Source organism: Castor canadensis, chromosome 6 (genome assembly GCF_047511655.1).
Source record: "Castor canadensis chromosome 6, mCasCan1.hap1v2, whole genome shotgun sequence".
NCBI classification, from domain to species: domain Eukaryota; kingdom Metazoa; phylum Chordata; class Mammalia; order Rodentia; family Castoridae; genus Castor; species Castor canadensis.
Window position 1 is genome coordinate 132940323 of NC_133391.1, and position 24052 is coordinate 132964374.

The 24052-nt window shown below is 40.2% G+C and overlaps 2 protein-coding genes across 2 annotated transcripts in view; one reads left to right on the top strand and one right to left on the bottom strand.

The window, feature by feature from the left end:
• Cdc20b (cell division cycle 20B) overlaps positions 1–10548 on the top strand; it is a 59553-nt gene extending 49005 nt beyond the window's left edge. Inside the window, 3 exon segments of the mRNA XM_074077882.1 lie at positions 3372–3497; positions 4006–4108; positions 10408–10548. Coding sequence (XP_073933983.1) covers positions 3372–3497; positions 4006–4108; positions 10408–10526 — 348 coding nt within the window. The 3' untranslated portion in view covers positions 10527–10548.
• Positions 10549–15243: 4695 nt separating this feature from the next.
• Positions 15244–23239, bottom strand: LOC109685098 (granzyme A). The gene is made up of 5 exons (XM_020161795.2): positions 23081–23239; positions 20685–20829; positions 18468–18609; positions 18007–18276; positions 15244–15474 (listed from the first exon to the last, which is right to left on the bottom strand). The coding sequence occupies exons 1-5, from the start codon at positions 23148–23150 to the stop codon at positions 15313–15315; spliced, it is 789 nt and encodes a 262-aa protein (XP_020017384.1). The 5' UTR covers positions 23151–23239; the 3' UTR covers positions 15244–15312.
• Between the last annotated feature and the right edge of the window lie 813 nt (positions 23240–24052).

Genomic DNA, 24052 nt, shown 5'->3' on the forward strand with positions numbered 1-24052 from the left:
TCTTATTTCTAGTAAATAATCCATACTTTCCCTCTTGGAGACCTTGGTGTTAACAGGTGTATGTATTAACCTTAACAAGAGTTCCAGAATGTTTATTACTCATAGAGCAAAGAAATGGTTCTACTTTATTAACTATAAGCAAACTTACTAGAATGAGAACAAAAATGCTACCATGGAGTTTCCTCATAAAGGATGGAATTTACAGTGATTGCTGTGACTGTGGTACTGGCCCAGCAGCACTGGTTTTTAATGATTACAAGACACTGAAGTAATTTTAGGTCCATATTCCCACTACTAATAACTTTAAAAATCTAGGAAAAAATGTAAATAAAATATTCTGTTTGCAAACAAAATACTAAAAGAAAACAAAGCAAAATAAAAAACAGATGAAAACCCCAAGCCAAGCAAAGCAAGTTACCTTCTTAGATGCCTTGTTGAAAATACAGCGATCTGACTGACTAAATGAAAGTCCTCTTCACTAAGACAGAGTCTCTGGAAAGCATAGCAAGCCAAGCCTACTGGAGGCCAATAGCTAGGGAATCACAAGAACAGTTGCTATGCACGTGTCCTTACATTCCCCACCAACTAGCCAACTGGTGTAGCACAGTGGACTTCAGAGGTTGATATCTGTGTGATTCTTCTCATGGCATAGCTTCCAGTTTTGTCTAGTTTGTTTATAGTAAGAGCTAATTAGAATATATGTTAAAAAATATAACAAATACTGATACCATCATGTGATAAAACTGGGGTCCATAAGCTTGGGAATTTTTGAGCCTTTTGAATTATATGCAAGATTTTGTGTTTCATGAAATAGCCCAGTCAGGGTGTGGATGAATGGTTGCTTGAAAAAGATGATGAAGGCAGGTAGCTGTGAAGTACCATGCATATAACTTGTATTTTATTTTGACTAAAAGCATTACATTCACCATATTTATTAAGATACACATATATTCATTCACCATATAAGGCCATTCTTTTATGAACTGTAATCATCTTTCATTGTCCAAGGTTTCTATTTATGGTATCTATTCTGATTACCTATTGCTGTGCAATATATTACTCCACATGTAGTGGATTAAAGCCCTTTATTATCTCTTGTGATTTCTCTGGGTCTGGAGTCTGGAAAGGAAAGGCCTGTCTGCACAGTTCTGGCTCAGGATCTCTCATGAGGTTGCAGTACAGTGAAGAAAGCTAGAAGAGATGGGGGCTGGACCAGCTGTGGGCCAGCCAGGTACCCTTCCCTGGAATGTCATGTAATTTCAGAACCTCTCCCATGGCCGAGGCTCATTATGGCCTCCTCACAACAGTTGGACTTCGTGCATCTGGGTAACAGCTCTAGCATTTCAGAGAACAGAGTGAAAGCAGCATCACCTTTAATGACCTAATTAAAAGTGCACAGTGCCACTTTCACCTCAGTTTGTTGGTTACAAGCTCATCACCAGTCCTCCCTGATTCAAAGGAAGAGAGGTTACATTCCACCTCTTGAGAAGGGAAGGACAATGTCCCAGAAGGATCTGTTGGATGGCAAATAGTGTTGCAGCTATTTTAGAAAATACACTTTGTTTAAAGTACAGCAGAAACTTAAAGCCAGTCATGAAGCAATCAGAATGCATACTCCATGTAAATGTCATACATTTTTTTCTCATTTTTAATAGTTAATTCTGCCACATCTAATTTAACAATGTGTCTTTTTAGAGACCAGTCTTCATACAGACCTTCCAAAACATTTAACCTAGAAATAACAGCTATCTTTAAGCCCAAATAAAGCAGGCAATTTAATCAAATATTTATGTGTGATTGTAAGTAAACCACACATTTATAACAAGTTCATCTGCTGTACGTAGGTTTGGCAAAACATAGTGGGCTCTACAAACCTATAACTTAATTAGTGGGAGCAGAGTCATAGAGCATTCCAGAAGACTAGTCATGGGTAGGAGTAACTCTGTTTTATAGGAGGAATGGAGAACTATGTAAACTTAGCAAGTTGGTTAAATGAAGACTGGTGACAAGAGCATCTACTGCATATTCAGATGTGTGTTTTAAAAATGGACTCAGTTTTTTAAGAAAAGCGTTAAGATGTATGTATTTAAATAGGCAAAACAATAAGCGATTTACAAAGGGGAGTACTAGAGGCACACATATACACAGGAAGAAGTTCAGTCTTGCTAATAGGAGAAGTGCGAATAAATCACCCTTATAATTTGCTTTGTAATTATAATTTCACTAGATATAAAGGAATATATTTAATTCTAAGTAACTTTTCACTAGGAAGAAATTATTATACTCATTTGATATTGGTGTTATAAAACTGTGTAAGTGTTTGGAAAAATGTTATATCTGCCCTTTGAAATGTGCCTGAAAACTTTATCAGAAACAAAAGACATCTGGAATATATTATAGTGTTTTTTACAATAGCAAACAACAAATGAAACATAAAAACAAAACAAAATTCACTTCTTTCTAAAAACTCAACCAAACACTATACAAGCCAAACCAAAATAAAATAAAAAACCAACTGGGGTCCAGCATTAGAACAAAAATCAGTATTCAACAGCATAATGGAATGTAATGAGATTGTTAAAAATAATAATTATTAAAGGAACGTTAAAACATGGCAAACTATATAATAAGCAACAGAAAAATAAAACAGTATAAACACAATGTTTGTTACTCTGTAAAATATTTTCATGTATAGAAATAATATGCAAAAGTGAGGTCAGTTACTAGAATGATTTATAAAGATACTTAGATAAATGTAACTAAAATATTTGTTAGAATATTCTTTAAAATAATTTTTACTAGTCATTTCAGTTATCAGTACATATGTGAGATACTAAATCCCATTTTCAGAATTAACTATAGTCATTTATAAATAAATTTTATTTTCTGAATTGTATTAGGATTTGAAATGCATGAGATTTTTGAGTTGTAATTACTTGTAGCTTTCTTTTATCTGACCACTACCTAGAACCAAGGACACAGGTGGACAAACCAGAAGGCTACATTTCAGAACCAAATTCTAGGGACATCCATGAACTACTCCACCAGTAGATTTTTGTCCCATAGGATGTGTTTCATGTAGTTTTTTAAAAACTATGTTGTTGTATAATTTTTCTGTGGTAAAAATATCCACAATTGTTAGCGTAATTTAGAGAAGCTCCCTACCAGGTGCTTTCCTTTCCAGAGTGGCTTCTATTTCCTAGGAAATCATTTCTGGAAGGTGAAATTGTCCCTGCCTTTGGATGGGAGGCCCAGGAAAGCTGTTAAACTGAAAAGCTCTGGGATTTCTGTGTATCTGAGTGCATCACATTTGTGAGCCCACCTTCCCCAAGGCTGACCTTCCTGTGCTATTGTTATTTGGAATTTTAAAGGCCATGGATTGGTGTCCCTGGCAGTCTGAGGTCCTTGCTGTTGGAGGAGGAATGAAGGATGGATGCCTGCACATTTTGGATATAAATACTGGGAGGAGCATCCAGATCCCAAGTATAAACACTCAGGTAGATATCTCCTCTGGAGCCCACCTTCATGTCCATCTCCTAGAATCTCATGAAAATAATTTACGAAAGAGCATTGGATCCAAGCATGCCTCTCGTCATCTACTGAGTCCAAAGGGAGTTTCACTTCCCAAGAGATTCTTTTCTGTAAGAGCTCTCAACCTTTGAGTTCAGGATTAATTTAATTTATACTTTTTTTTTTCCTTCCATTTTTCTTCTTTCTCACTGTTGCTTTCACTGTGAAGCTTGATAGCGGTCTGGCCACTCTTGGCTAGTGATTATAGTTCACTTAAATTCATGTTCTTTATACCTAAGCCTATTTGTATTTTTTATTCTTTGTTGCTTTGGAATAAAACTTCTTAGAACAAATACAATTCCTGTAATACGTTAATCCCAGCTGTGACTGGAGGAGGGGAGGAGTGGGCGGATCATGCTGTGAAGAATCAGTTTAAGTACGTTCCTAATGAACGAAAATTTGCTAGAATTCTGTATTTTATGTCCACTATTACAGATTTGTTCCCTAATTTGGCTACCTAAGACAAAGGAGATTGCAAACAGGCCAAGGTGCTCCAGAAATGTAACTCTGTGGACCTGTCCTACACTGACCAGGTCAGGTGGGTTTTTTGGTAAATAAGTAGGTGAGTAAAATGCAAGGACTTATGGCAAAGTGAGCTGTCATTGATGGGGAAAGCCCTGAATGAAAGATTTTTCTCCTTCAGGTTCTTTGATGTATATATTTCAATAGAGGAAAGAGTCCTACACCCAACCCACCTCAGAGAGAGTGTAGATGAGTGTTTCTGAAGTTGACTACGACTGTTTATCACTTAAAATTGTTGAGTCTTTTACTCCTTGCATATGTGTATGGATTATAAAGTGATATCCTGAGGAATGTTTGAACTCTTAATTTATCTTACTTTGAAGAACATCTAGCTCACAAGATAAAAGCGAGTGCACACAAGGGAGGGGTGAGGATAGGTAAGACACCTAAAAAAATTAGCTAGCATTTGTTGCCCTCAATGCAGAGAAACTAAAGCAGATACCTTAAAAGCAACTGAGGCCAATAGGAGAAGGGGACCAGGAACTAGAGAAAAGTTTAGATAAAAAAGAATTAACCTAGAAGGTAACACACATGCACAGGAAATTAATGTGAGTCAACTTTCTGTATAGCTTATAGCTATCCTTATCTCAACTAGCAAAAACCCTTGTTCCTTCCTATTATTGCTTATACTCTCTCTTCAACAAAATTAGAGATAAGGGCAAAATAGTTTCTGCTGGGTATTGAGGGGGTGGGGGGGAGAGGGAGGGGGAGGAGTGGGTGGTAAGGGAGGGGGTGGGGGCAGGGGGGAGAAATGACCCAAGCATTGTATACACATATGAATAATAAAACAATAAAAATTAAAAAAAAAAAGAACATCTAGCAATGCGGAAGACAAGGACAGCTGAAAGGGCGAGACCTTGTTTCATAAGGAGAGACCACGAAAAGTCACGAGGCTTCCTCTGAACATCTGTGCTTTCAAGGCATACTCCCTTCTTTCCTTCCTTCTTTCCTTTGTTCCTTTCTTCCTTCCTTCTTTCCTTCCTTTTACGGTAGCACTGGAGTTTGAACTCAGGGCCTGTTAGTGCTTGAGCCACTCCACCTTTTTCTTTTTCTTTTCCTTTTCTTCTCTTTCATCAGACCTAGGGCCTCGTGCATATTAAGCATGTGTTCTTCCACTGAGCCAAACCCCAAGCCCAGAATGCTATTCTTTCTCAGTTGATTTCTACAAACTTTTATTGGGTCCTTCTTGATAAAATGACACATGATGGGGAAGGATCAGACCCTGTCCTCAGGGTTTTAAAACTATGTAGAGTCCAAGGATAAATAGGTGTCTCCTTTTACCCAGCCCTGAGAGACAGGAAGACAAAAGTGGTGGCTGATGAAGGAACAGAGCACTAAGGTATCCCATTTTCTTCCTCTCTCCACTCAGCCTTGCCTCTGGGTCAATCCCAAGAATTTATATATTTATTATTTATTTATCAATTTTTAGGATGCAGGGTACACAGGTGTACAAAAGAAGCATTGTCTGTCGTGGGAGGAGACATACAGAAAACAAACATTCAGAGTTAGGGAGGACTAACACCATGCCTCTCTTCGGAGATTCTGAGAATGTTATTTGGCAACAAAACACCCCAATCAGACCCACTTCCTGCCTCTGTTGGCCATGCTGAGTAGACTCTAGTCATGTTCTGTGGTCTGTATGTAAGAACACAGGCAATTTTTGATAGAGCCACTTTGGTGACTGGGCACAAGTGTGGGAGGAGCATAAGTTGATTCTTTCTATATTTTTAGTCATAAGACATGGAATTTCCTGGGGCTTTTCAAATTAGAGAAGGATTTAAAATGAAACCTTGAACTCTGGTTCTTTACAAATTCCAGCAGTTATGTAAGGCCTTAGCTAGGTGGCGGCACCAGATAGATACTCGAATCAATTTGCCGATGCTTACAATAAAGAATACTTACACTTGCTGGTGTGGTGGCACAGGTCTAAAATCCTAGCACTTGGAAGGTCCAGGCAGGAGGATTGCGAGTTCTAGGCTAGTGTAGGCTACATGGCAAGATGCTATCTTAAACGAACACACACACACACACACACACGCACACACGCACACACACACGCACACACAGACAAACAAAAAAGAATATATGGAGCACATTTTTTTTTTTTTGTGGTACTGGGAGTTGAACTCCGGGGCTTGCACTCCACCACCTGAGTCATTCCTCCAGCCCAAGGTACATTTCCTTATTTCTCTGACCTTCACAGGCTCTGTCAGTACTTCAGTCTTAACTCCTTGTGATTCATTTTCACCAATATTTGAAAGAATACCAAATAACTCATTTAACCGTTTCTCCTTGTAAAAACATTTGTGGTTGAAGGAGATGTGATGGCTTTTGAGCCATTTTTCATCTCTGACCCAAACACTTTCCAAAAGTGGTTGTTATACAAAAACATATCATGCGTCAGATGATTTTGGAGTTCTGGGTTAAACAAGAACACTTCTTTCCTAAAGATGCTTTCCACGTGTCGGGATTCTTCATGAGGAGGTTATCGTGTTCAGTGTTTCCCAGCACCTTGGGAAGTCTTTGTAGGGGGCATCCTGAGCCCATTCCACGCGCTTCAGAGAACACTGCCCTGTGGAGTGGGCGTACTTTGGTGCTTAGCTTCCTCTTGTTTTCATTGTGAGTTTGTGTTCCACTGTGGGTTAAGCACAGTGCTTTAACATACATCCTCGTGACTGAGATCTGATTAGGGTCTTCTAAACTGAGGGGGGGGGGCAGGGTAACAAATCACTGGATTATGAATGTAACCAGACAGGATCAACATGAAAAAATGAAGTAGCATACTGCAGAATAGAATGCTACATATTGTATGGAAAAATGAAAAGGTAGGTGCTCTGTAAAACTTTTGCTGTAGACAGGCAGTACATGTGTATGTGCCTCAGTGTAAGGTTGCACGGAAGATGAAGTTTGGGCTGTGGGTTGTGGTGAAAGAGTTTTGAAAAAAGCCGATGTAGATTGTGGCCACACCTTTACTAAGCCTCTCCCTGTTTACCACAGTCATGATTCTCCGGGGTGAAATTTTAGCTAAGAGGCCTCACCCACCTGATTACAGAAGAAAGATAACTTATTATTGTTCCCCCTATAAAAGAATGGTGATTTCTAAGCTTTAAAACAGGAGTAAGTTTATTTGAATATAGGTTCTCTAAAAAACTAGCTAGCATTTGTTGCCCTTAACGCAGAGAAACTAAAGCAGATACCTTAAAAGCAACTGAGGCTAATAGGAAAAGGGGACCAGGTACTAGAGAAAAGGTTAGATCAAAAAGAATTAACCTAGAAGGTAACACACACTCACAGGAAATCAATGTGAGTCAATGCCCTGTATAGCTATCCTTATCTCAACCAGCAAAACCCCTTGTTCCTTCCTATTATTGCTTATACTCTCTCTACAACAAAATTAGAAATAAGGGCAAAATAGTTTCTGCTGGGTATTGAGGGGGGGGAGCGGGAGGGGGTGGAGTGGGTGGTAAGGGAGGGGGTGGGGGCAGGGGGGAGAAATGAACCAAGCCTTGTATGCACATATGAATAATAAAAGAAAAATGAAAAAAAAAAAAAAAAAAAAAAAACAGGAGTAAGTAACTTTCTAGCTTCCAGGTGAGGCCTGGCCTTTGACTTGACTTCATCGTCCATAGCGAACGTGTAGATATGTGGTCTGGTTTGTGACGACAGTAGCGTGAAGAACACACAACTTTCAACACTTTCAGTGACCTTATTCTTGGAACTTGAGGACTGTAAACCTTAAAAGAGGAACTTTTTCTGAGACAATGATGGCATTTCCCATTATCTCTTAAGATTGTCACTGATATGGGAAAAGGATGTCAAAATGCCTTTGCTTTTTTAGTCCAAATGTGATTCCCCAGAAAGTTCTAGAAGCTGCAACCCAATTTAAATCAAGATAGCTTTCAAAGCCTGCTTTGATAAAGATTTGGGATCTTTTTCTTTCTCCATTACTTATTTTTTCTTTTGTCTTCTTAATTCCCATTCAGTTCAACACATGATAGTAGAGAATGAAGGCATTTTTATTGCTGTTATACTTAATGTAAAAAAGCTCTCTCTCCTTAGAAGCATTATTTTAATATAAGGCTTAGAAAAGTGCACATAATGAATGACATGCGTGGGGCTTCCTGGCAGAAGTCAATGGAAATGTGTGGCTGTTTAGTAAGAGAGCTCTCTAAATGCCAATTTTCTCCCTGAACCTATGACTTCAAATATATTAACATTTTCCCATAAAGGACCTTAGTGTCCAGTAATAGAGAAAGGAGAGTAGCAAAAATACTCAGAGAAGACAAAAAGAGGGAGTATTTTAGAATTCTTCTTTGTTTTTTTGTCTCAAAAGTGAGCCATTAAAATTAATTACTGAAATTTTATTTGTTAATTAAACAATCCATTATGTGTACAAATTCCCTGTTTCTAAAAGTTACTTTACTGCCTGCTTCTGATAAAAAATTAACTTTCCTAAATGTATTTTAGAGTAGCTAAAGTCAACAAGTTCCATAAATATACCAACAAAATTAGATTAAAATGAGAAGAAACAGGTTAAAATAATTTAAAAGCCTTACTGCAATGTTCTCTATTTATCTTTTTAAAACAAGCTGTTTTTTGTTTAAAATTTAGGTAAAAAATAGTGGCCTTTCAATAGAAGAAGAGACTTTTCTTTGCTCTGGGACTGGAGTTTGGTCTAATGGTTGGAGCAATGAATTGGATTCTAGTTCTGGCTCTGCTATTAACTAGCTGCATAACTGCGTATGAGATGGTTGATATCCCTAAATCTTTTTTTTAACCTATAAAAGAAGGGGGCTACAGTGTGTCTATGAATCTAGCTTTCTTTATGTATCAACACATCCAGAGCCAATCTTATGTTCCTTTTGTGGCACTTCTTCCTGGTGTGTATGTGTGTGCTGTGTGCATACGTGTATACACAGATTATGTATAAAACACAGCATTAGGAGTAATGTGTGTAAGGTGCAAAAAAACCCCCAAGTATTTAAGGTATGTTTCCTTCAGGAGCAGAAGAGTATATGCTTACTCCTTTCTGCTGAGAATGTCGTATCACAGTACATGATTATGTCTCAAATTCCCGCTCTCAATTGAGTTGTAAGCAGTGTTGGTCTTGTGAAGAGGGCCACCACCCGGTTTGATTTTAGTTGGGCTCCCAAATACCTTCCAACTGAAAAATGTATCTGATGCCTCCTCTCTCCAATTCTCACCAGTCCCAGCCTCCTTTTATGGAGTAATCTTTGTCTGTTTAGTCCTAAAGTTTTGAGTTAAGCTAGGTTTTGCAAAGCATTTCCCAAGGGGCCCTAGTGAGTTCCTTGAGATGGTCAAGTCAAAAGGACTGTATAATCAGATAAGTTTGAGAAATGAGGCCTGTTATAACTTCATCTCCAAAACATTTATAATGTGCATAGCAACGCTAAAACAAAGAAGTCCTGAAATAGGAAACAAGTTTAAATTTTCTTAATGAGTTCCAAAATTAATGTGACCATTAAACACTCTTTTTGTTTTTAATACCTATTAACCTCATATAAAACTATTATGCTATAGAATGTTCTTTGGGAATAGTCAATAAGGGAAGGACATTGTTTCCAGAATTTCCCAAGTGAGACTCATGCATGCTTTGTGGGAGGGCTTTGTGGGTCCTTTGTATTAAGCTACATCAGTTTATTTGCTTAGTTTCTTGGTACTGAGGTACCAAAGGGATGGCTTTGGGGAAGGTCAGGGTGGGTGATAGGAACACAGCCATGACAGTCCCTGGGTGTTGGTAGATTACAGAAGATAGAACTAAGAACAATTGGGGTATGAGTGGTTATGTAGGCTAAAAAAATAGTCTTCTAAAAGATATCCATGTCAAATCTCTGAAACCTATGAATGTGACCTTATTTGCACAAAGGGTCTTTGAAAATGTGATTAAGTTAAGATTTTTGAGATAAAATCATGGCTCCAAAGCCAATGACAGGTGTCATTGCAGAGATTAACACTAGAGTAATGAATTAAGGATGGCTGAGAGTGCCAGAACTGGAAGAGACAGCATTTCCCCTAGAGCCTTCTCAGACTTCCTGTCTCCAGACTGAGAAAATCAGTTTCTGTTATTTTCACCCACCAGTTTCTGGATATGTATCGTGTAGCCACAGGGCACTGATCAGAGAGGAGAAGAAACCCTTACTCACGAGTGGTGCCTGAGTCAGCCTGACTGGTGTCTGCCAGCACCGCTGGACAGAAGCCATTCTTGAACCCAGGACATGAGGAAGTCCTTGATCCTGGGATGCGATGCTGCATAGGTTTGAAATGTGGATTAGAGCTGACTTCCTTCTCCCCCAGGCCACAGAGGCAGGGTGCTGCACCTGGCTTTGAGTCCAGACCAGACCTGGGTGTTTTCTGCCGCCGCAGATGGGACAGCCTGTGTGTGGAAGTGTGACCAGTCCCTGGGCCCCTTCTAGCTTTGTTTGCCTTGGTGAGGTTGTCGGGAGCATCAGACAAAGTGTCGTGCTCTTCCTGATGCCATGGCTACTCTCCTGACCTTTCTTTGTTTATGGTTTCATGCTCTTTTTTTCCTTTTATTTTATCAGTTTTACATTTACTTACATGTATATACATTGCTTGTCCTGAGTCTGTTGAAGAGAAAATATAGGAGATAATAAGAGCGTTGTTTCCATGCACTTGTGTGTTGCAACCCACATCGGTTCATCCCAGAGATCATCTTTACTTTTTTCTTCTCTCTCTTCTTTCTCCTTCCTCCTCTCCTTCCTTGCTTCCTTCCTTCCTTCCTTTTTGGTGGTACTGGGGTGCAGGCCCTAATGGCAGGTGCTCTGCCACTTGAGCCAGGTCCAGCAATTTCTTCCTTCTTTCTTAAAGAACGATTTTCCTTGTGTGAGTCAGAGTAATGTCTACAGCAAAGATTCCTAAATATTTCTTTCCCACCTGACTTTTCTCTGAAGTTCTAATCTCATACTTTTTGATTGCCTCTGAATATTTCCCTTTTGAGATCTTTTTCTAGCTTTAGCTCAAACTGAATCCATTGAAAGCACAATCTAGTCACTTGAAAAGCACTCATTAAAATCCTTCTACATATGCTATGTACTATAGCTCTTTTGTGGACTCCCTTTCCCTCCATCTTAGTCTGTTTTCTGTTGCCCTAACAGAAAACCGAGCTGGGTACTTATAAACAATGGCAGTCTTTAGATCGTGGCTACAGAGGCTAGGGAGTCCCAAGAGCATGACGCTGGCATCTGGAGAGGGCCTTTGCATTGTGTCATCTCATGGCAGAAGAGGGAAGACCAGGAAAGTACATACAAGAGACCAGAGAGCAAGAGGTGGTCACCTTTATAACAAGACCACTCCCAAGATAATGACGTTCACCCATTTATGACTGACCTATTCACCTTTCATTAGACCCCAACTCCCAACACTGTTGTGTTGGGGACTAAGTTCCCAACACATGAACTTTGAGCACACATTCAAACCATAGCGCCCTCTTAATGGTTTCATCCTTATCCTGGTCATCCAGCCTCTTGAGTATTTTCCTCTGTGCTTCCTCAGTTCAGCCCTTTTCTCTTGTTTCTTCAAGTTGTGTCCTTGACACCTGATGACCAGTCCATTGTAATTGCCTTCTAACTGGTTTTCCTGTCTCTGGTGTCTTGTCAGGTCTCCATACCACTAGTAGGTCAAACTTCTAAAAACATGGTGCCATTGCTGTCAGTCCCCTGCTCAGAAACCCTCAACGACACTCTATTTACCTAAACCCCTGGCCTCAGCCTCTGGAGCCCTAAGCCAGGATCTGAAGTTAGAGGACTTATTCTTTTCTTGACTCTGCCATAAACTGGTTGCATGACCTTGGTTGTTTTGCAACATCTGCAAGAAGATGATTTTGGATCTCATCACTGCTGAGATTCCTTCAAGTTCATTAGTCAGTTTATGCTAATTCTCCTCACACACTCCTACCCCAACATTAAGACTTTTGATTTTCTGCATTAGAACCTTTGTTGGTGCCTTTCTTGTGGTCTGGAATTCTTGCTTGTCTCTTCCTTTTCTTCACACCTCTGCACAAATCCTCACCTCTCCAGAAAGTGTTTTGAAATTCTGTTAACCTTGGTTTGAATTCTTGGCTTAGTCTGTATCACCTATTTGTAATTAATATACTATTGCCATTTATTTTTTAATCTTTTATTACTATGTAACTCTTTGGTTATTTTAGTTTTAACACAATTATTTTTTTTCCCTGGACAATCAGATTGAGGCCATGAGGGAGCATACATCATGCTTTCCTTTGGAACAGGCTGCACATTCCACATAATTAATATTGAGTGATTTACTTTCTTTGCCATAAACTTAAAAAAAAGCCTGATACATATCCTCTCCCCATTCCTCCCCTCCCAAATCCATAAAATGCAACAAAAATCTTGATAACTGAAAAGCAGAATAGTATATACAAGGGGAGTTAGGACTCTCTTGCCAATAAATTCTTTTCTTTTCCCTGTTTTCTAAATTAGAAAATCTGCTTGATACAAGTAATTCTTGCTTTAGAAACCTTAGGCCATCAAAAGCTGCAAGTGTCACTATTCTGCAGTATGAACTCTTCTTTAAGCTTTTTTTTTTTTTTTGTAGTGTTGGGTATTGAACCCAGGGCCTTTCCCAAGTAGTTTTAATGGGAACTTCTTAATTAGCTAAGTGTAAAGTGTAAGACAGTGCTTAGCTAGGGGATGAACAAAACAATTAGACAATTTCCAGTGTTCCCTACCATTTTGTTTTGGGTACTTCTGTTTGAACAGTCTCATGAAACTGTCACAACCCAAGGCCATTTCTTCTAATTAATTAGTGTTTAGATTATGAATAGATAACTGTGTAGCCACCATCCAGATAAAGATAGGAACATTTCTGGTATCCTAAAAGGATCTCCTGTGCCTCCTACCAGTGAATACCCCTCCATTATTCTGACCTCTGTTATCATGGACTAGTTTTTCCTGATGCCTACTCTCAAAATAGTGGAATCATGCTGCAAATATACATTTATGCAGCACAGACTTAATGTGGAATGAGACTAGTCACCATTCTTTCAACACTAAGCTTATATTGCACAAAACTATATATATTTTCAATGGTGTAAAATATTCTGTTATATGAATGTAAAATTACTTATCTGTTTTGTTTGGAATGGATACTTGAATTATTTATGTGTTTGATTTTTAAGAATAAAGTTGCTATGTACATTGTTGAATACATCTTTGATGGACAAAAACACTCATTTCAGTTTGGTACATACCAGGAGTGAAATTGCTACTACATAAGATATATATGTTGAGTTTTAATAGACACTGCTAATTTTCCCAAGAGGTGCCAATTTGTACTTCTTCTAGCTGTGAATGAGGATTCCATACAACTACTTTTAAAATGGATGGAGTTCAAAATCTGTGATAAATATTACCAGTAGGGATATTCCATTTTTATTGCAGTTATAATCCTAGATAGTTATTAATGATTATAGCAAGTGTCTAACCTAGTGACTCTCTTAGAAGTTAGGACCAGACTTCAGTTCTAGTATAGGACTTCTCATTCTTGGCTGCATGTTGGCACTGTTGAATTCACATTAAAATACTATGTCCTGGATCCCACCAAATATCCATTAAATCAGAATTTCTAGAGAGGCTTCTGAGCATTGGTAATTTTAAATAGTCTAATGACTCTGAGGGGCATCCATGGTTACAAACCAGTGACCAGTGTTTTAGTCAGTCTAAGCTGTGCCCCTTCCTTTTTTTTAAGCTGCTGTCTCTTAATGATGGGGATGTGTGAATAATACTGAAGTATACTGTGTATATGTATGAAGATAGCATAATAAAACTTAACAAAAAAGGGGAACAGGTACTAGAGAAAAGGTTAGTTCAAGAAGAATTAACCTAGAAGGTAACACCCACGCACAGGAAATCAATGTGAGTCAACGCCCTGTATAGCTATCCTTATCTCAACCAGCAAAAACCCTTGTTCCTTCCTATTATTGCTTATACTCTCTCTACAACAAAATTAGAAATAAGGGCAAAATAGTTTCTGCTGGGTATTGAGGGGGGGGAGAGGGAGGGGGCGGAGTGGGTGGTAAGGGAGGGGGTGGGGGCAGGGGGGAGAAATGAACCAAGCTTTGTATGCACATATGAATAATAAAAGAAAAAGGAAAAAAAATGTAAACAAAACAAACAAACAAACAAAAACTTAACAAAACTGTTCAAAAATGGAGGAAGAGGGATGGGGAAAAGAAGGAGAATGGGGAATTAATCTGGCCAAAGTGTAATATATGCATATGTGCAAATTCCATGGTGAAGTCCCTTTGTACAATTAATGTACATGAATAAAATTAAAGAAGCTGTGTTTTAGTGTTGAGATATGCCATGTATGTATGTGTGTATACATGTATATTTACATACATGAATATAATATTTCTGATGGAAATTGGAGGAATCTGTTCACGTGATCACATCTCAAATGGCTGCTGGGATGAAGATTGCCTACTACATTCAAAATGCTGAATGAACGTGAGGCTTTTTCCAAAGGGAACTTTCTGGCCGCAGTTCATTCACTCATGCCCTGTGATGGGATGGCAGCCATTACAACCACCATTTGATTAGAGCTTCCCAGGCTCAAGGTCAAGGAGAGACAAGAAACACCGAGAGAATCCAAGGCTTAAATGCAAGCTACTAAGAAATAAGGCTGACTTTTGGTTGCATAATTTTCGTGGTTGGCTAAGCACTTTATTTGTATCCCCTGGAATTTTTTTTTTTTTGTGGTACTGGGGCTTGAACTCAAGGCCTACACCTTGGGCTCTTTTTTGTGAAGGTTCTTTTTGAGATAGGGTCTCGAGGAACTATTTGCCCAGGCTGGCTTCGAACTGAGAGCCTCCTGCTCTCTGCCTCTGGAGTAACTGGGATTATAGATGTGAGCCACCAGTGCCTGGCTCTATCCCCTAGAATTTTAATTTCAGTTTCTCATCTGACCTTATTGTCACTCTTGCTGGGTTACACTGATTTAGTGCAGTGAGTAATCCAGGGAGAAAGTCCCTTGCCACTTGACACATAGACGACACTGGTGACATTCCCTCATCTCCCCCTAGCATTTTCCAGGAAGTTGTCATATGGCACTTTCATTTTACTGGTGGTGATCCACTCATGAGAGAAATAACACAACAATACAAACTGATTTTATTTGTGATAACAAGTGACAGTGAATGAAATAGAGTAGAGTTATCTAAGCTGCCTCCTTCATAGTATTAATTATCCAGTTGAGATGCTTCTTGGAGAGAAGAGTGTAGACACCAGGCCCTCGAGGGTCTCCGCATTTGTCTTTAAGGCCGAAGGCAGTGATGCCTCGGAAAAAGCCCTTACACAGCAGTGGGCTTCCAGAATCTCCCTGCAGGAAACAACAGGGGCAGGTGTGGGATCAGTGTCGATCATGACACTAGTGAATGGGGGAAATTCTACAGCATTTAATACAGAGTTAAGACCAACCTTGACTTAGTTGAAGATGTCTAAAAATATTTTAAAATTGGCTCACTGGATTTATTTACGAACCAATGAAAATTGAAGTGAAATTTGTATTGTTTATGTTTTCCACTAATTTTGAGATTGATTCTCTGCTTCCAGAAAGGCAACCCTCCTGTTTCTCATTTCCTCAAAATGCTTACTAACTTAAGAGGCAAAATAGCTACAAATGATACAATAAGGCAAAGAATAAAAGCCATGTCTTCTAGGTTCCTCTAGCAGATAAATTATTTTCCCAAAGAAACAAAACCAAAGTATCCCCTTTTAGAGAAAAGTTGTCTTACGAGTATAGGGAATAAGGAACGATGTGAGAACCTGGGTCCTCCCTGCATGGCATTTTCCCACCTGTTACAGTCCGTATTCTGCATACAATTCGTATGCAGAATTACACTTAATTTACCACTATGCAGTCCAGGGCATTGTGAGCAGAGGACAGCTGAGCTTCAGCGGTAGAGGGGGCTTCTGGTAGGCGGAGTGGGGGGGAGAAAGCTAGTATCCTGGGATGCTGCTGTGGCCCTAGGATGTTGCATCTTGGTTCCAAAAGCAGGAAGTTCTGGGTGCTCAAAGGGGAGGAAGTGGGAGACCATTGATGAGAGAGTGTAAAGAAGAGAAAGTAGAATGTGCCAAAGATGAACGCCATCTTTTCCTGGCATTTGGCTGGCCTTGGTCCTGAGATAACACATAGTTCTGGGAAGGATGGAGACTTCTGCCTCTCTCAATCTCTGCTAACTGCCAAGCCAGATGCACTGCACACACCTCAGGTAAGAGAAAGCTCCAGGAAAGGTGAGAAATGACAGCAGTACTTAGTCAGAGCTTCAAAATCTGCAAAGTGTTTCTTCTACTTGTGATTTTCATCAGATTCTGTACCCCCCTTTCCCTGGCCACCCTGAGATGGAGGCTGGCTTGTTTTCTAGTGATGTTTACTGGGGAATGAGCCCAGCTTTAGGAAACTATTGGTCAAGTCTGAGATCCTTAGCCAAGCTGGGGTGGGGAGTGGTGTATCTCAAACACATCCAAGCTAAATGGCAAAGGAACTTTGGAGTTGGTGCTGAGGTGGCAAAGGAGACTGAGGCCCTTGAGGAGCCAAGAGCTCAGCTCTCCTTAGTGTTGCATAGGTCTTCAAGTTCAGATCTATATACAAAAATGTGAAAAGTAAGAAAAAAGTTGCCTCTCAGTGGCTTTTGATATAAAACTAAGAAAAACTAAGAAACTAGTATGCTATCCACATACTAGCAATGAATTTCTTACTTTTATTGGCTCATTTAAGCTGAGCATGTTAATGTATTTGAGTTTGTCAAACTTCTTCTTTTGAAGGGGAATGAAATGGGTTTGAACTCACAGCCTTGCACTTGGTTAGTCATGCTTTTAGCCCTTTTTGCTTTACTTATTTTTTAGATGACTAAAAAATAGTTATCATACATGTTTTTTTGTCTGGGCTGGCCTGGTACAATGATCCTCCTACTTATGCCTCCTGCATAGTGGGATTACAGGCATGATTTAGCCATCAAGAAGAATGAAATTATGTTGTTTGCAGGTAAATGGATGGAATTGGACAACATCATGTTAAGTGAAATAAGCTAGATTCAGAAAGATAAAGGCTGCATGTTTTCTCTCATATGTGGAAGATAGAACCAAAGATAAATGTATACACAAAAAGATATGATCATATACACGTCTATATGTAGAACATGTTTGTAATAGTGAAACAACTCTGTGGAGCTTGGGGGAGGTGGGAAAGGAAAAGAGAATGATAAGAAGTCATCAATATTGAAATGCATTTCATCTGTGCAGGTAGAGAATATAGCGATATGTATTGAAAGTTATTGTACATGGGAAGTTGGAGGGAAGGGGTAAGGGAGAGCAATGGAAGGCGTTGAACTGACCTAAGTAAAGTATATGCACAGCTGAGATATATCGAAAAACCCCTTTGGACATTGACTCTGGAATTAATAATGAAAGATAGGACTGTAAAATAGGTACAGTGTATGTGGGAGTACTTGTGGGAAGGGGCAAAGTAAATGGAGGAGATGAAGGTGAGGGAATATGGTTGATGGGCTTCATGTACATATATGAAATAGAATGATGAAACCTCTTGCAACTGCTTTAAGTGAGGCGGGGGGGTGGGTTTAGTGGGGAGATGGTGGGGGCAATCGAACTGATGTACAATGTAAACCTATTTGGAATTGTTACAGTGAGTCCGCCTGTACAATGAATATATGCTAATAAAAATGAAAAAAAAAAATACAGGCATGAGCCACCATGGCTAGCCTTGTCAAACTTCCTTTGAAAAGCAGTAGGACCCTGTAGTTCCAATGCCATGACAAGACACAGCGTGCCAAGCTTGTCCGTGCCTGCACACCCTAGTCTTAACAGCTGACATGTGGGATCTTACTTTACTTACATTGCAGGAGTCTTTTCCACCTTTGAGGCTTCCGGCACAAATCATATTCAGTCCAATCACAGGATTAAAATTATAGTGCTGTCCATCATTGCAGATTTTTCTGTCTATGATGGTGATATTGACTTCTTTCAAAATGTCAGATTTAGGTGACTTATTAGAAGTCTTGCCCCACCCTGCAACCTGACATGCAGTTCCTGGTTCCACATCTTCCCCACTCTTAGGCAGATCAAGGATGGCCACATTTTTGTTAATTGTTGCTTTTTTGTTTAGCTGTAGTAAGACAAGCAGAAAGAGTTGACAGAATGAGATAAATGCTGACATGTAACTTAAATTCTAGCCCATCCCTCAGGGGACCCCTTTATATAAGTTTATACCAGGAGGGGCACTGAGAAAAGGCTTCCATATAGGAGGCTGGATTGTAGAAGTTTCTATGACTCCAGAAGACAGTCAAAGATACGCACCTGCAGGAGTTTAAGGTCACCCTCATGTGTATCCGGGTCAAAGCATGGGTAGGGAATCTGTTTCTTAAGGGACATCATCTGTTTTTCTGGCTCATTCTTGGTTATTGAGTGAGCTCCGAGAATGACCTTGGAGCTCTTGTCCCTGGAATAGACACAACACTATTTACTGGGTTTATCTTTAGTCAGGAGTTGAGCATATCATGTGTTGATTAGTTTCATTGTATCATTTGTAAAAGTGCTTCTTTCAGGGATTCTTTGTGGCAAAGAAAATGTGTGCTTTAAAGGGTAAAAAGAATGTTTATGAATCCATTATCATCAGTGTCTTAGTCTGTTTTATGTTGCTATACCCAAATACCTGGGGCTGGTTGATTTATAAAGAAAAGAGGTTTCCTTTTGCTCTTGGTTTTGCAGTCTAAGAGCATGGTGCTGCCACTTGCTTGGCTTCTGAAGAATGCCTCATGCTGTGCCAACTCATGGCAAAAAGTGGAAGGGAAGTGAGCATGTGTGGAAGAGCACGTGCACAATAGAGAAAACCAGGGAGAGCCAAGGAGGCTGAGGTGCTCTGTGACAACTAACCCACTCCCAATGCCCTGTGATCAAATTACCTCTGAAAGCTCCTGCTACTTCTTAGCTTGGTTAGGGTACCTTGGGGACCAAGCTTCTAGCCCATGAGCCTTTGGAGAGCAAACCATTTTCAAACCATGGTAATCATGAGCATCTCTAATAGTTCATTTTTAAAAAGCTAAACTAGGTTCATTGAAAAGGAAGTGAGAACTTCGTGGCAGAAAGCCAAATCTTGTGCTTGTTTCTCCCCAATCTTCACCCCATTGAGCTGTGATAGAGACTAGAAAACAAAGTGCTCAGCAATCCATAGACAGAAGCAAAAGGCACCTGATAGTTATAAAGTAGTGCACTGAAGGGATCTTTATTTCCTTGTGGTGCTGGGGATTGAACCCTGGGCCTTGAACACGCTAGGCAAGTCCCCTACCACTGAGCTACATTCTCAGCCCTTGGGAGCTTTGTAAGAGAACAGTTCACTCCATCATAAATGGGAAAACTTCCTTGCTGGGCACAGTGGCTTGTGTTTTTAATCCCAGCTACTCAGCAGGTGGAGATCAGGAGGATGGAGGTTCAAGGCTAGCCAGGGCAAAAAGTTCATGAGATCCCTTCTCAATCAATGGCTGGGTATGGCCCTTGTCATCCCAGCTATGTGGGAAGCATAAATAGGAAGGAAGATCATGGTCTAGGCCTGCCTGGCTATAAGCCTGAGACTCTGTCCCAAAAATAATGAAAGCAAAAAGGGCTGGTGGAGTGGCTCAAGTGGTAGAGCCTTGAGTTCAAACACCAGGACCTTATTTGCATGGCCTTGAGTGCGTGTTTATTGCAGGGATGGTGGCCTGACAAAAAGGGCCACAAAATGAACAGAGGTTCATTTTGGTTAACAAAAACAAAATACACTCTGATGTATTACTGCCTAAGGTTATTATCATTCACAATCTACTATAAACTATACCAAACAATCTTCACACTGCTTCTTTTCCATGACACCAGTTGAGGTTGGTGCCACTTAAGACACTGGACCCGTGCCTTACAGCAGAGCATACTTTGATGATGAAATGTTCTCTGAATCGCCCTGGTCCAATATAGTAGCCACTTGCCATGTGTGGGGACTAAGGATTTGGAATCTGGCCAGTGTGCAACTGAATAAGTAAATTCGTACTTTTATTTAGCTTTAGTTAATTTAAATTTACAAAGCCACATGTGGCTATCATATTGGACAGCTCTGGCTTAGAGGTGTAGGAAAGTACAGACCTGGAAGAGGCTGCAGAGTAGAGAGGCTGATGGGGTAAGTGGTGGCTAAAGACGAGAAGGGCTCCCTAAGAGATGCAGGAAGGCACTGGAAACAAGTTTTCTTTACCCGATGGCTGCACCCAGGCCCCTGAGGGCCTAACGAGTTTGTCCTTTCCATGCTGTAGCTAACTGCTTTGCAGCGCCTGTGCCCTGAGGCTCTAGGGGAGAACTTCAGGGAGAGCTCGAGGCTTCTGCTTCCTCACTGACCTGATTCTTTGGGCTTAACTTCCTTTAGGGCTAAGGCAACTTGTCAAAGACATATGAAATGTATGTGAATCTCCCATGGCTTAGTGAGATGTACGCTTTTTATTATTTCCCAAATTAGAACATCTGTACAAATGTGTTTTTAAAAACCCAAGCACTCACAGGACGCAGTGGGCTGCCGTCAACACCCAGTCTTTTGCGATCAAAGCGCCAGCACAGATGTTTCTTTTGTTGAGATTAATCAGGACCATGTAGGGTCTTGAATGAGGAGTCACCGTATTTCCCCCAATGATTCTTACACAGCCATCTGTTCAGGAGAAAAAGACAAGTCAGTCCAGGGCCCACCCCAAAGAGCTCTCCATACAACTCTGTTTCAAGACCAGCCATGCTTTTCCTACTTGCAGAGAAAGCACGGGTGAGAGCTTTTACCTACCCTGCTTCTACCCCACACAAACCTTCAGACATCCGACTGTAAATCCTGGCCTCTGGGAGGTCCCTGCTGATGCACCCATTGAAGTCATGCCACTAGTGTTCCAGGGACCATCATGATGAAAATCTGTCACAAACTTGCAGCTTCAGTGCTCAGGCCTTGCCAAGGGCAGTACTGTACCCTGGTCTGCACCAGCAGCAACTGCTGGAGGAGATGCTGGTGGTGATAACCACTGTGAGTGTCCCCACTCTCTTAAGTATTAACTTGGAGGAGCAGAGGGGGTTTTTGGAAGCCTGACAATTGCCCTTTTTTACCCAAGCCCTTGCAAAAACACAGTATACTGAGTGATATTAGTACATTTTAGCTGTGACCCTCCATGACTGCTTTAGTCATTGTGAGCCTTGGCATTGAAGTCATAGGCTGAGAGAAAAACACCTAAGGATCCTCTTCAATCTCTAGACCAAACCACACTGTCTAATCTAAGGCCTTTCCACTGAGGAAGGGGAAGGAGGAGAGGTGCTGCTAAGTATTCCATTGATAGAGATCAGTGCGACCCAGGCAAAGCGTGCATGCTTGTGCAGGGGACCTGTGTCTCTGATGGACTCTCAGCTCTCCACCTCTACACCACATGTTCTTGAATTCTAAAATATTTCTCCTGAGACTCATGTTTTATTAAATAGGACTCAGTGCCTCTTATTCCATAGTTAAAGCAAATTCATTGCCAAATTGTCAGAAAGGCATCAAAGATAGACACAGAAGCTTTTCATAAGGTTTGGTGAGAGTGAGTGGAAGGGGAAAGAATGACCAAGTCTCTGCTTTGCACAAGGAATTGGGAAGGTGAGAGTCTAGGTTCTAGAAATAAAAGAACAAGGAATACAAGGAAGCCAAAAGAATGTTAGCCACATTCCAGGTTTTTCTTGGGTGACTAGTGTAGGTAGATTCCACAGGTGCACTTTTGGACCTTCTGGGCTGCAGAATCGTAAACTCAGCACAGCACTCTCTTTTGCAGAGTTCTGTGCTTGTCCAAACACATATTCCAGCCTCAGAATAAGTCCACATCTGCAATCAGCCCCTCTTTAGAAGGGTTTGGGGGAGAGTTAGAGAAGATAGGAAGCTTTTAGAAACTTCAGTCTCTGTTTCTCACTAAATTTAATCAGAATTTCTGAGGCTGAAGCTATGATGCCAATATTGGTTAATTAAAAAAATTTAAAAAGTCTTTAACATCTCTCTGTTTCTTGCAAGCAAGAGCAGATTGCCTTTGTTCTATCTTTTTGTGATGCCAATATTTTTAAAAAGTCCAAATTATTCTAATATGGAGAAGGGTTGAGACCACTATTCCAGAGTCCAATGCCTTGCTTTGCTGTCTCTGTTCCTCTGCACTCTGCTCTCTCTGAACACAGGAAACAAAAGTGGAGCAGAACAAGTTGCTTTTGTTTTTTTCTATGAAGAAAAGATTCGGTCAGATTTTTTAATCTGCCATGTTTTCACTGCTCACTGGCATTGAGGTTGTTGCATAAATTCTTGCCCAACACTTCTACCTCCAAAAGCTGATGGTCCTCGGGGAGAAACCATGGCTGCCTCCATATAAATTGTGAGCCCAATTTACCCCAACCCTAGTGGAGTCCTCACTTCAAAGAAAATCTAGAATTACTCCTGAACTATTTACCCTTCAGGTAACAGTGCTACAGATTCACAGCATTTCAACCATGCCTGTGGAACTCATACAAAAGCAGGAATATCAGGTTACCATTTTCTACACCAAAGAAGTAGCTCAAAAGAGAACTTTTCCAATGTCCTGATGTACTCCCAAGAAGACCTTAGCCTAGAGAAACAGCAATAAACATTCTAATCATTACTGATTATTTTCCCAACGCAAGTATTTTTTTTTAAGCAGTTTTCAAGCTATTGAATTGCCAGCAATAAACATAGGTGGTTCTACTATCTTTTGGAGATAAACAAAAAAGATTTTTCCCTTCCAAAATAAAGAAATATTTAGAATTCAAAAAAAGATTGCTAAATATTTTAAGGCTTGGGGGTAAAATGTGTTCTTTGAGCAATACTAAGGTAACATTACCAAAGGTTCACTGAAAGTTTTGCTTTTGAAGGAAATAAAAAGATATAGTCTTACCACCAGGAATTAGCAGGAGAAAAATGACAATTGAGAGAGAAGATGCCAGAAATGTACAGGAGTTCCTCATTGTGGCTGGAGTCCCCACATCAATCAATCTGAAAAGCTGTTTTTGGTTCTTGAATGCTTCCACATATATGCTTGAGTACAAAGGATGTGGTTTCCTTTCTTCTTTCTTTCAAATTTCAAGGTGTTACACTAGAAAATGAAACAGAAACAAGTGAGAACCGTGAAAAATTGCCCATGGCCAGTGGGCATGCTTTCCTCAGACAGGACTGGGAGAGTGTGATTCTAAGGGAAGGGGTAACAGGGAAGGGATCCTTGTTGCCACCAGAATATAGCACACAGAAGAGAATGTGACATTAGCAGTGACATTATCATCAATATCCATTAATACTGGTCCTTTGATCACCTAAAAATCAGAGCTTTAAGAAAATGGCCTAAAATTGGTCACCTAGCAAATTTCTTTATAGCTATCTCTTTGGCTTACATAAGAATTAATGGGCCAAGTTCAAGTGTAGATCAAGAGGGAGACTTATGCACTATGAGCTCTTGCCTTTATTTCCCTTCCCTGCTTTGTGGAGAATGTTTTGTTGTCCTTCTGCCTAGAGTCTGTGACGGGTTTAGGGAAGTGGCTGGTGGGATAAGGAGTTTTTGGCCCTTTTCATCCCTCAGATTGTGCTTCCTGCAAATGTTGGGCTGGCTGAGTGGTTCCAGCAGTAAGAACTCCTGCCTAGCAAGTGCTGCCCAAAACAAAACAAAACAAAACAAAAACAAAAACAAAAACAAAACAAAACCCCTGAGAACCTATAAATGTTTAATGTTGAAATTCTAGATATTGTATCAAATTCCTTCCTTCCCTCCCTCCCTCTTTTCCTCCCTCCCTCCTTTTCCTTTCTTCCTTCCTTCTTCCCTTCCCTTCCCTTCCCTCCCTTCCTTTATTTGTTTCTTCCCTCCCTCCCTTCCTTCCTC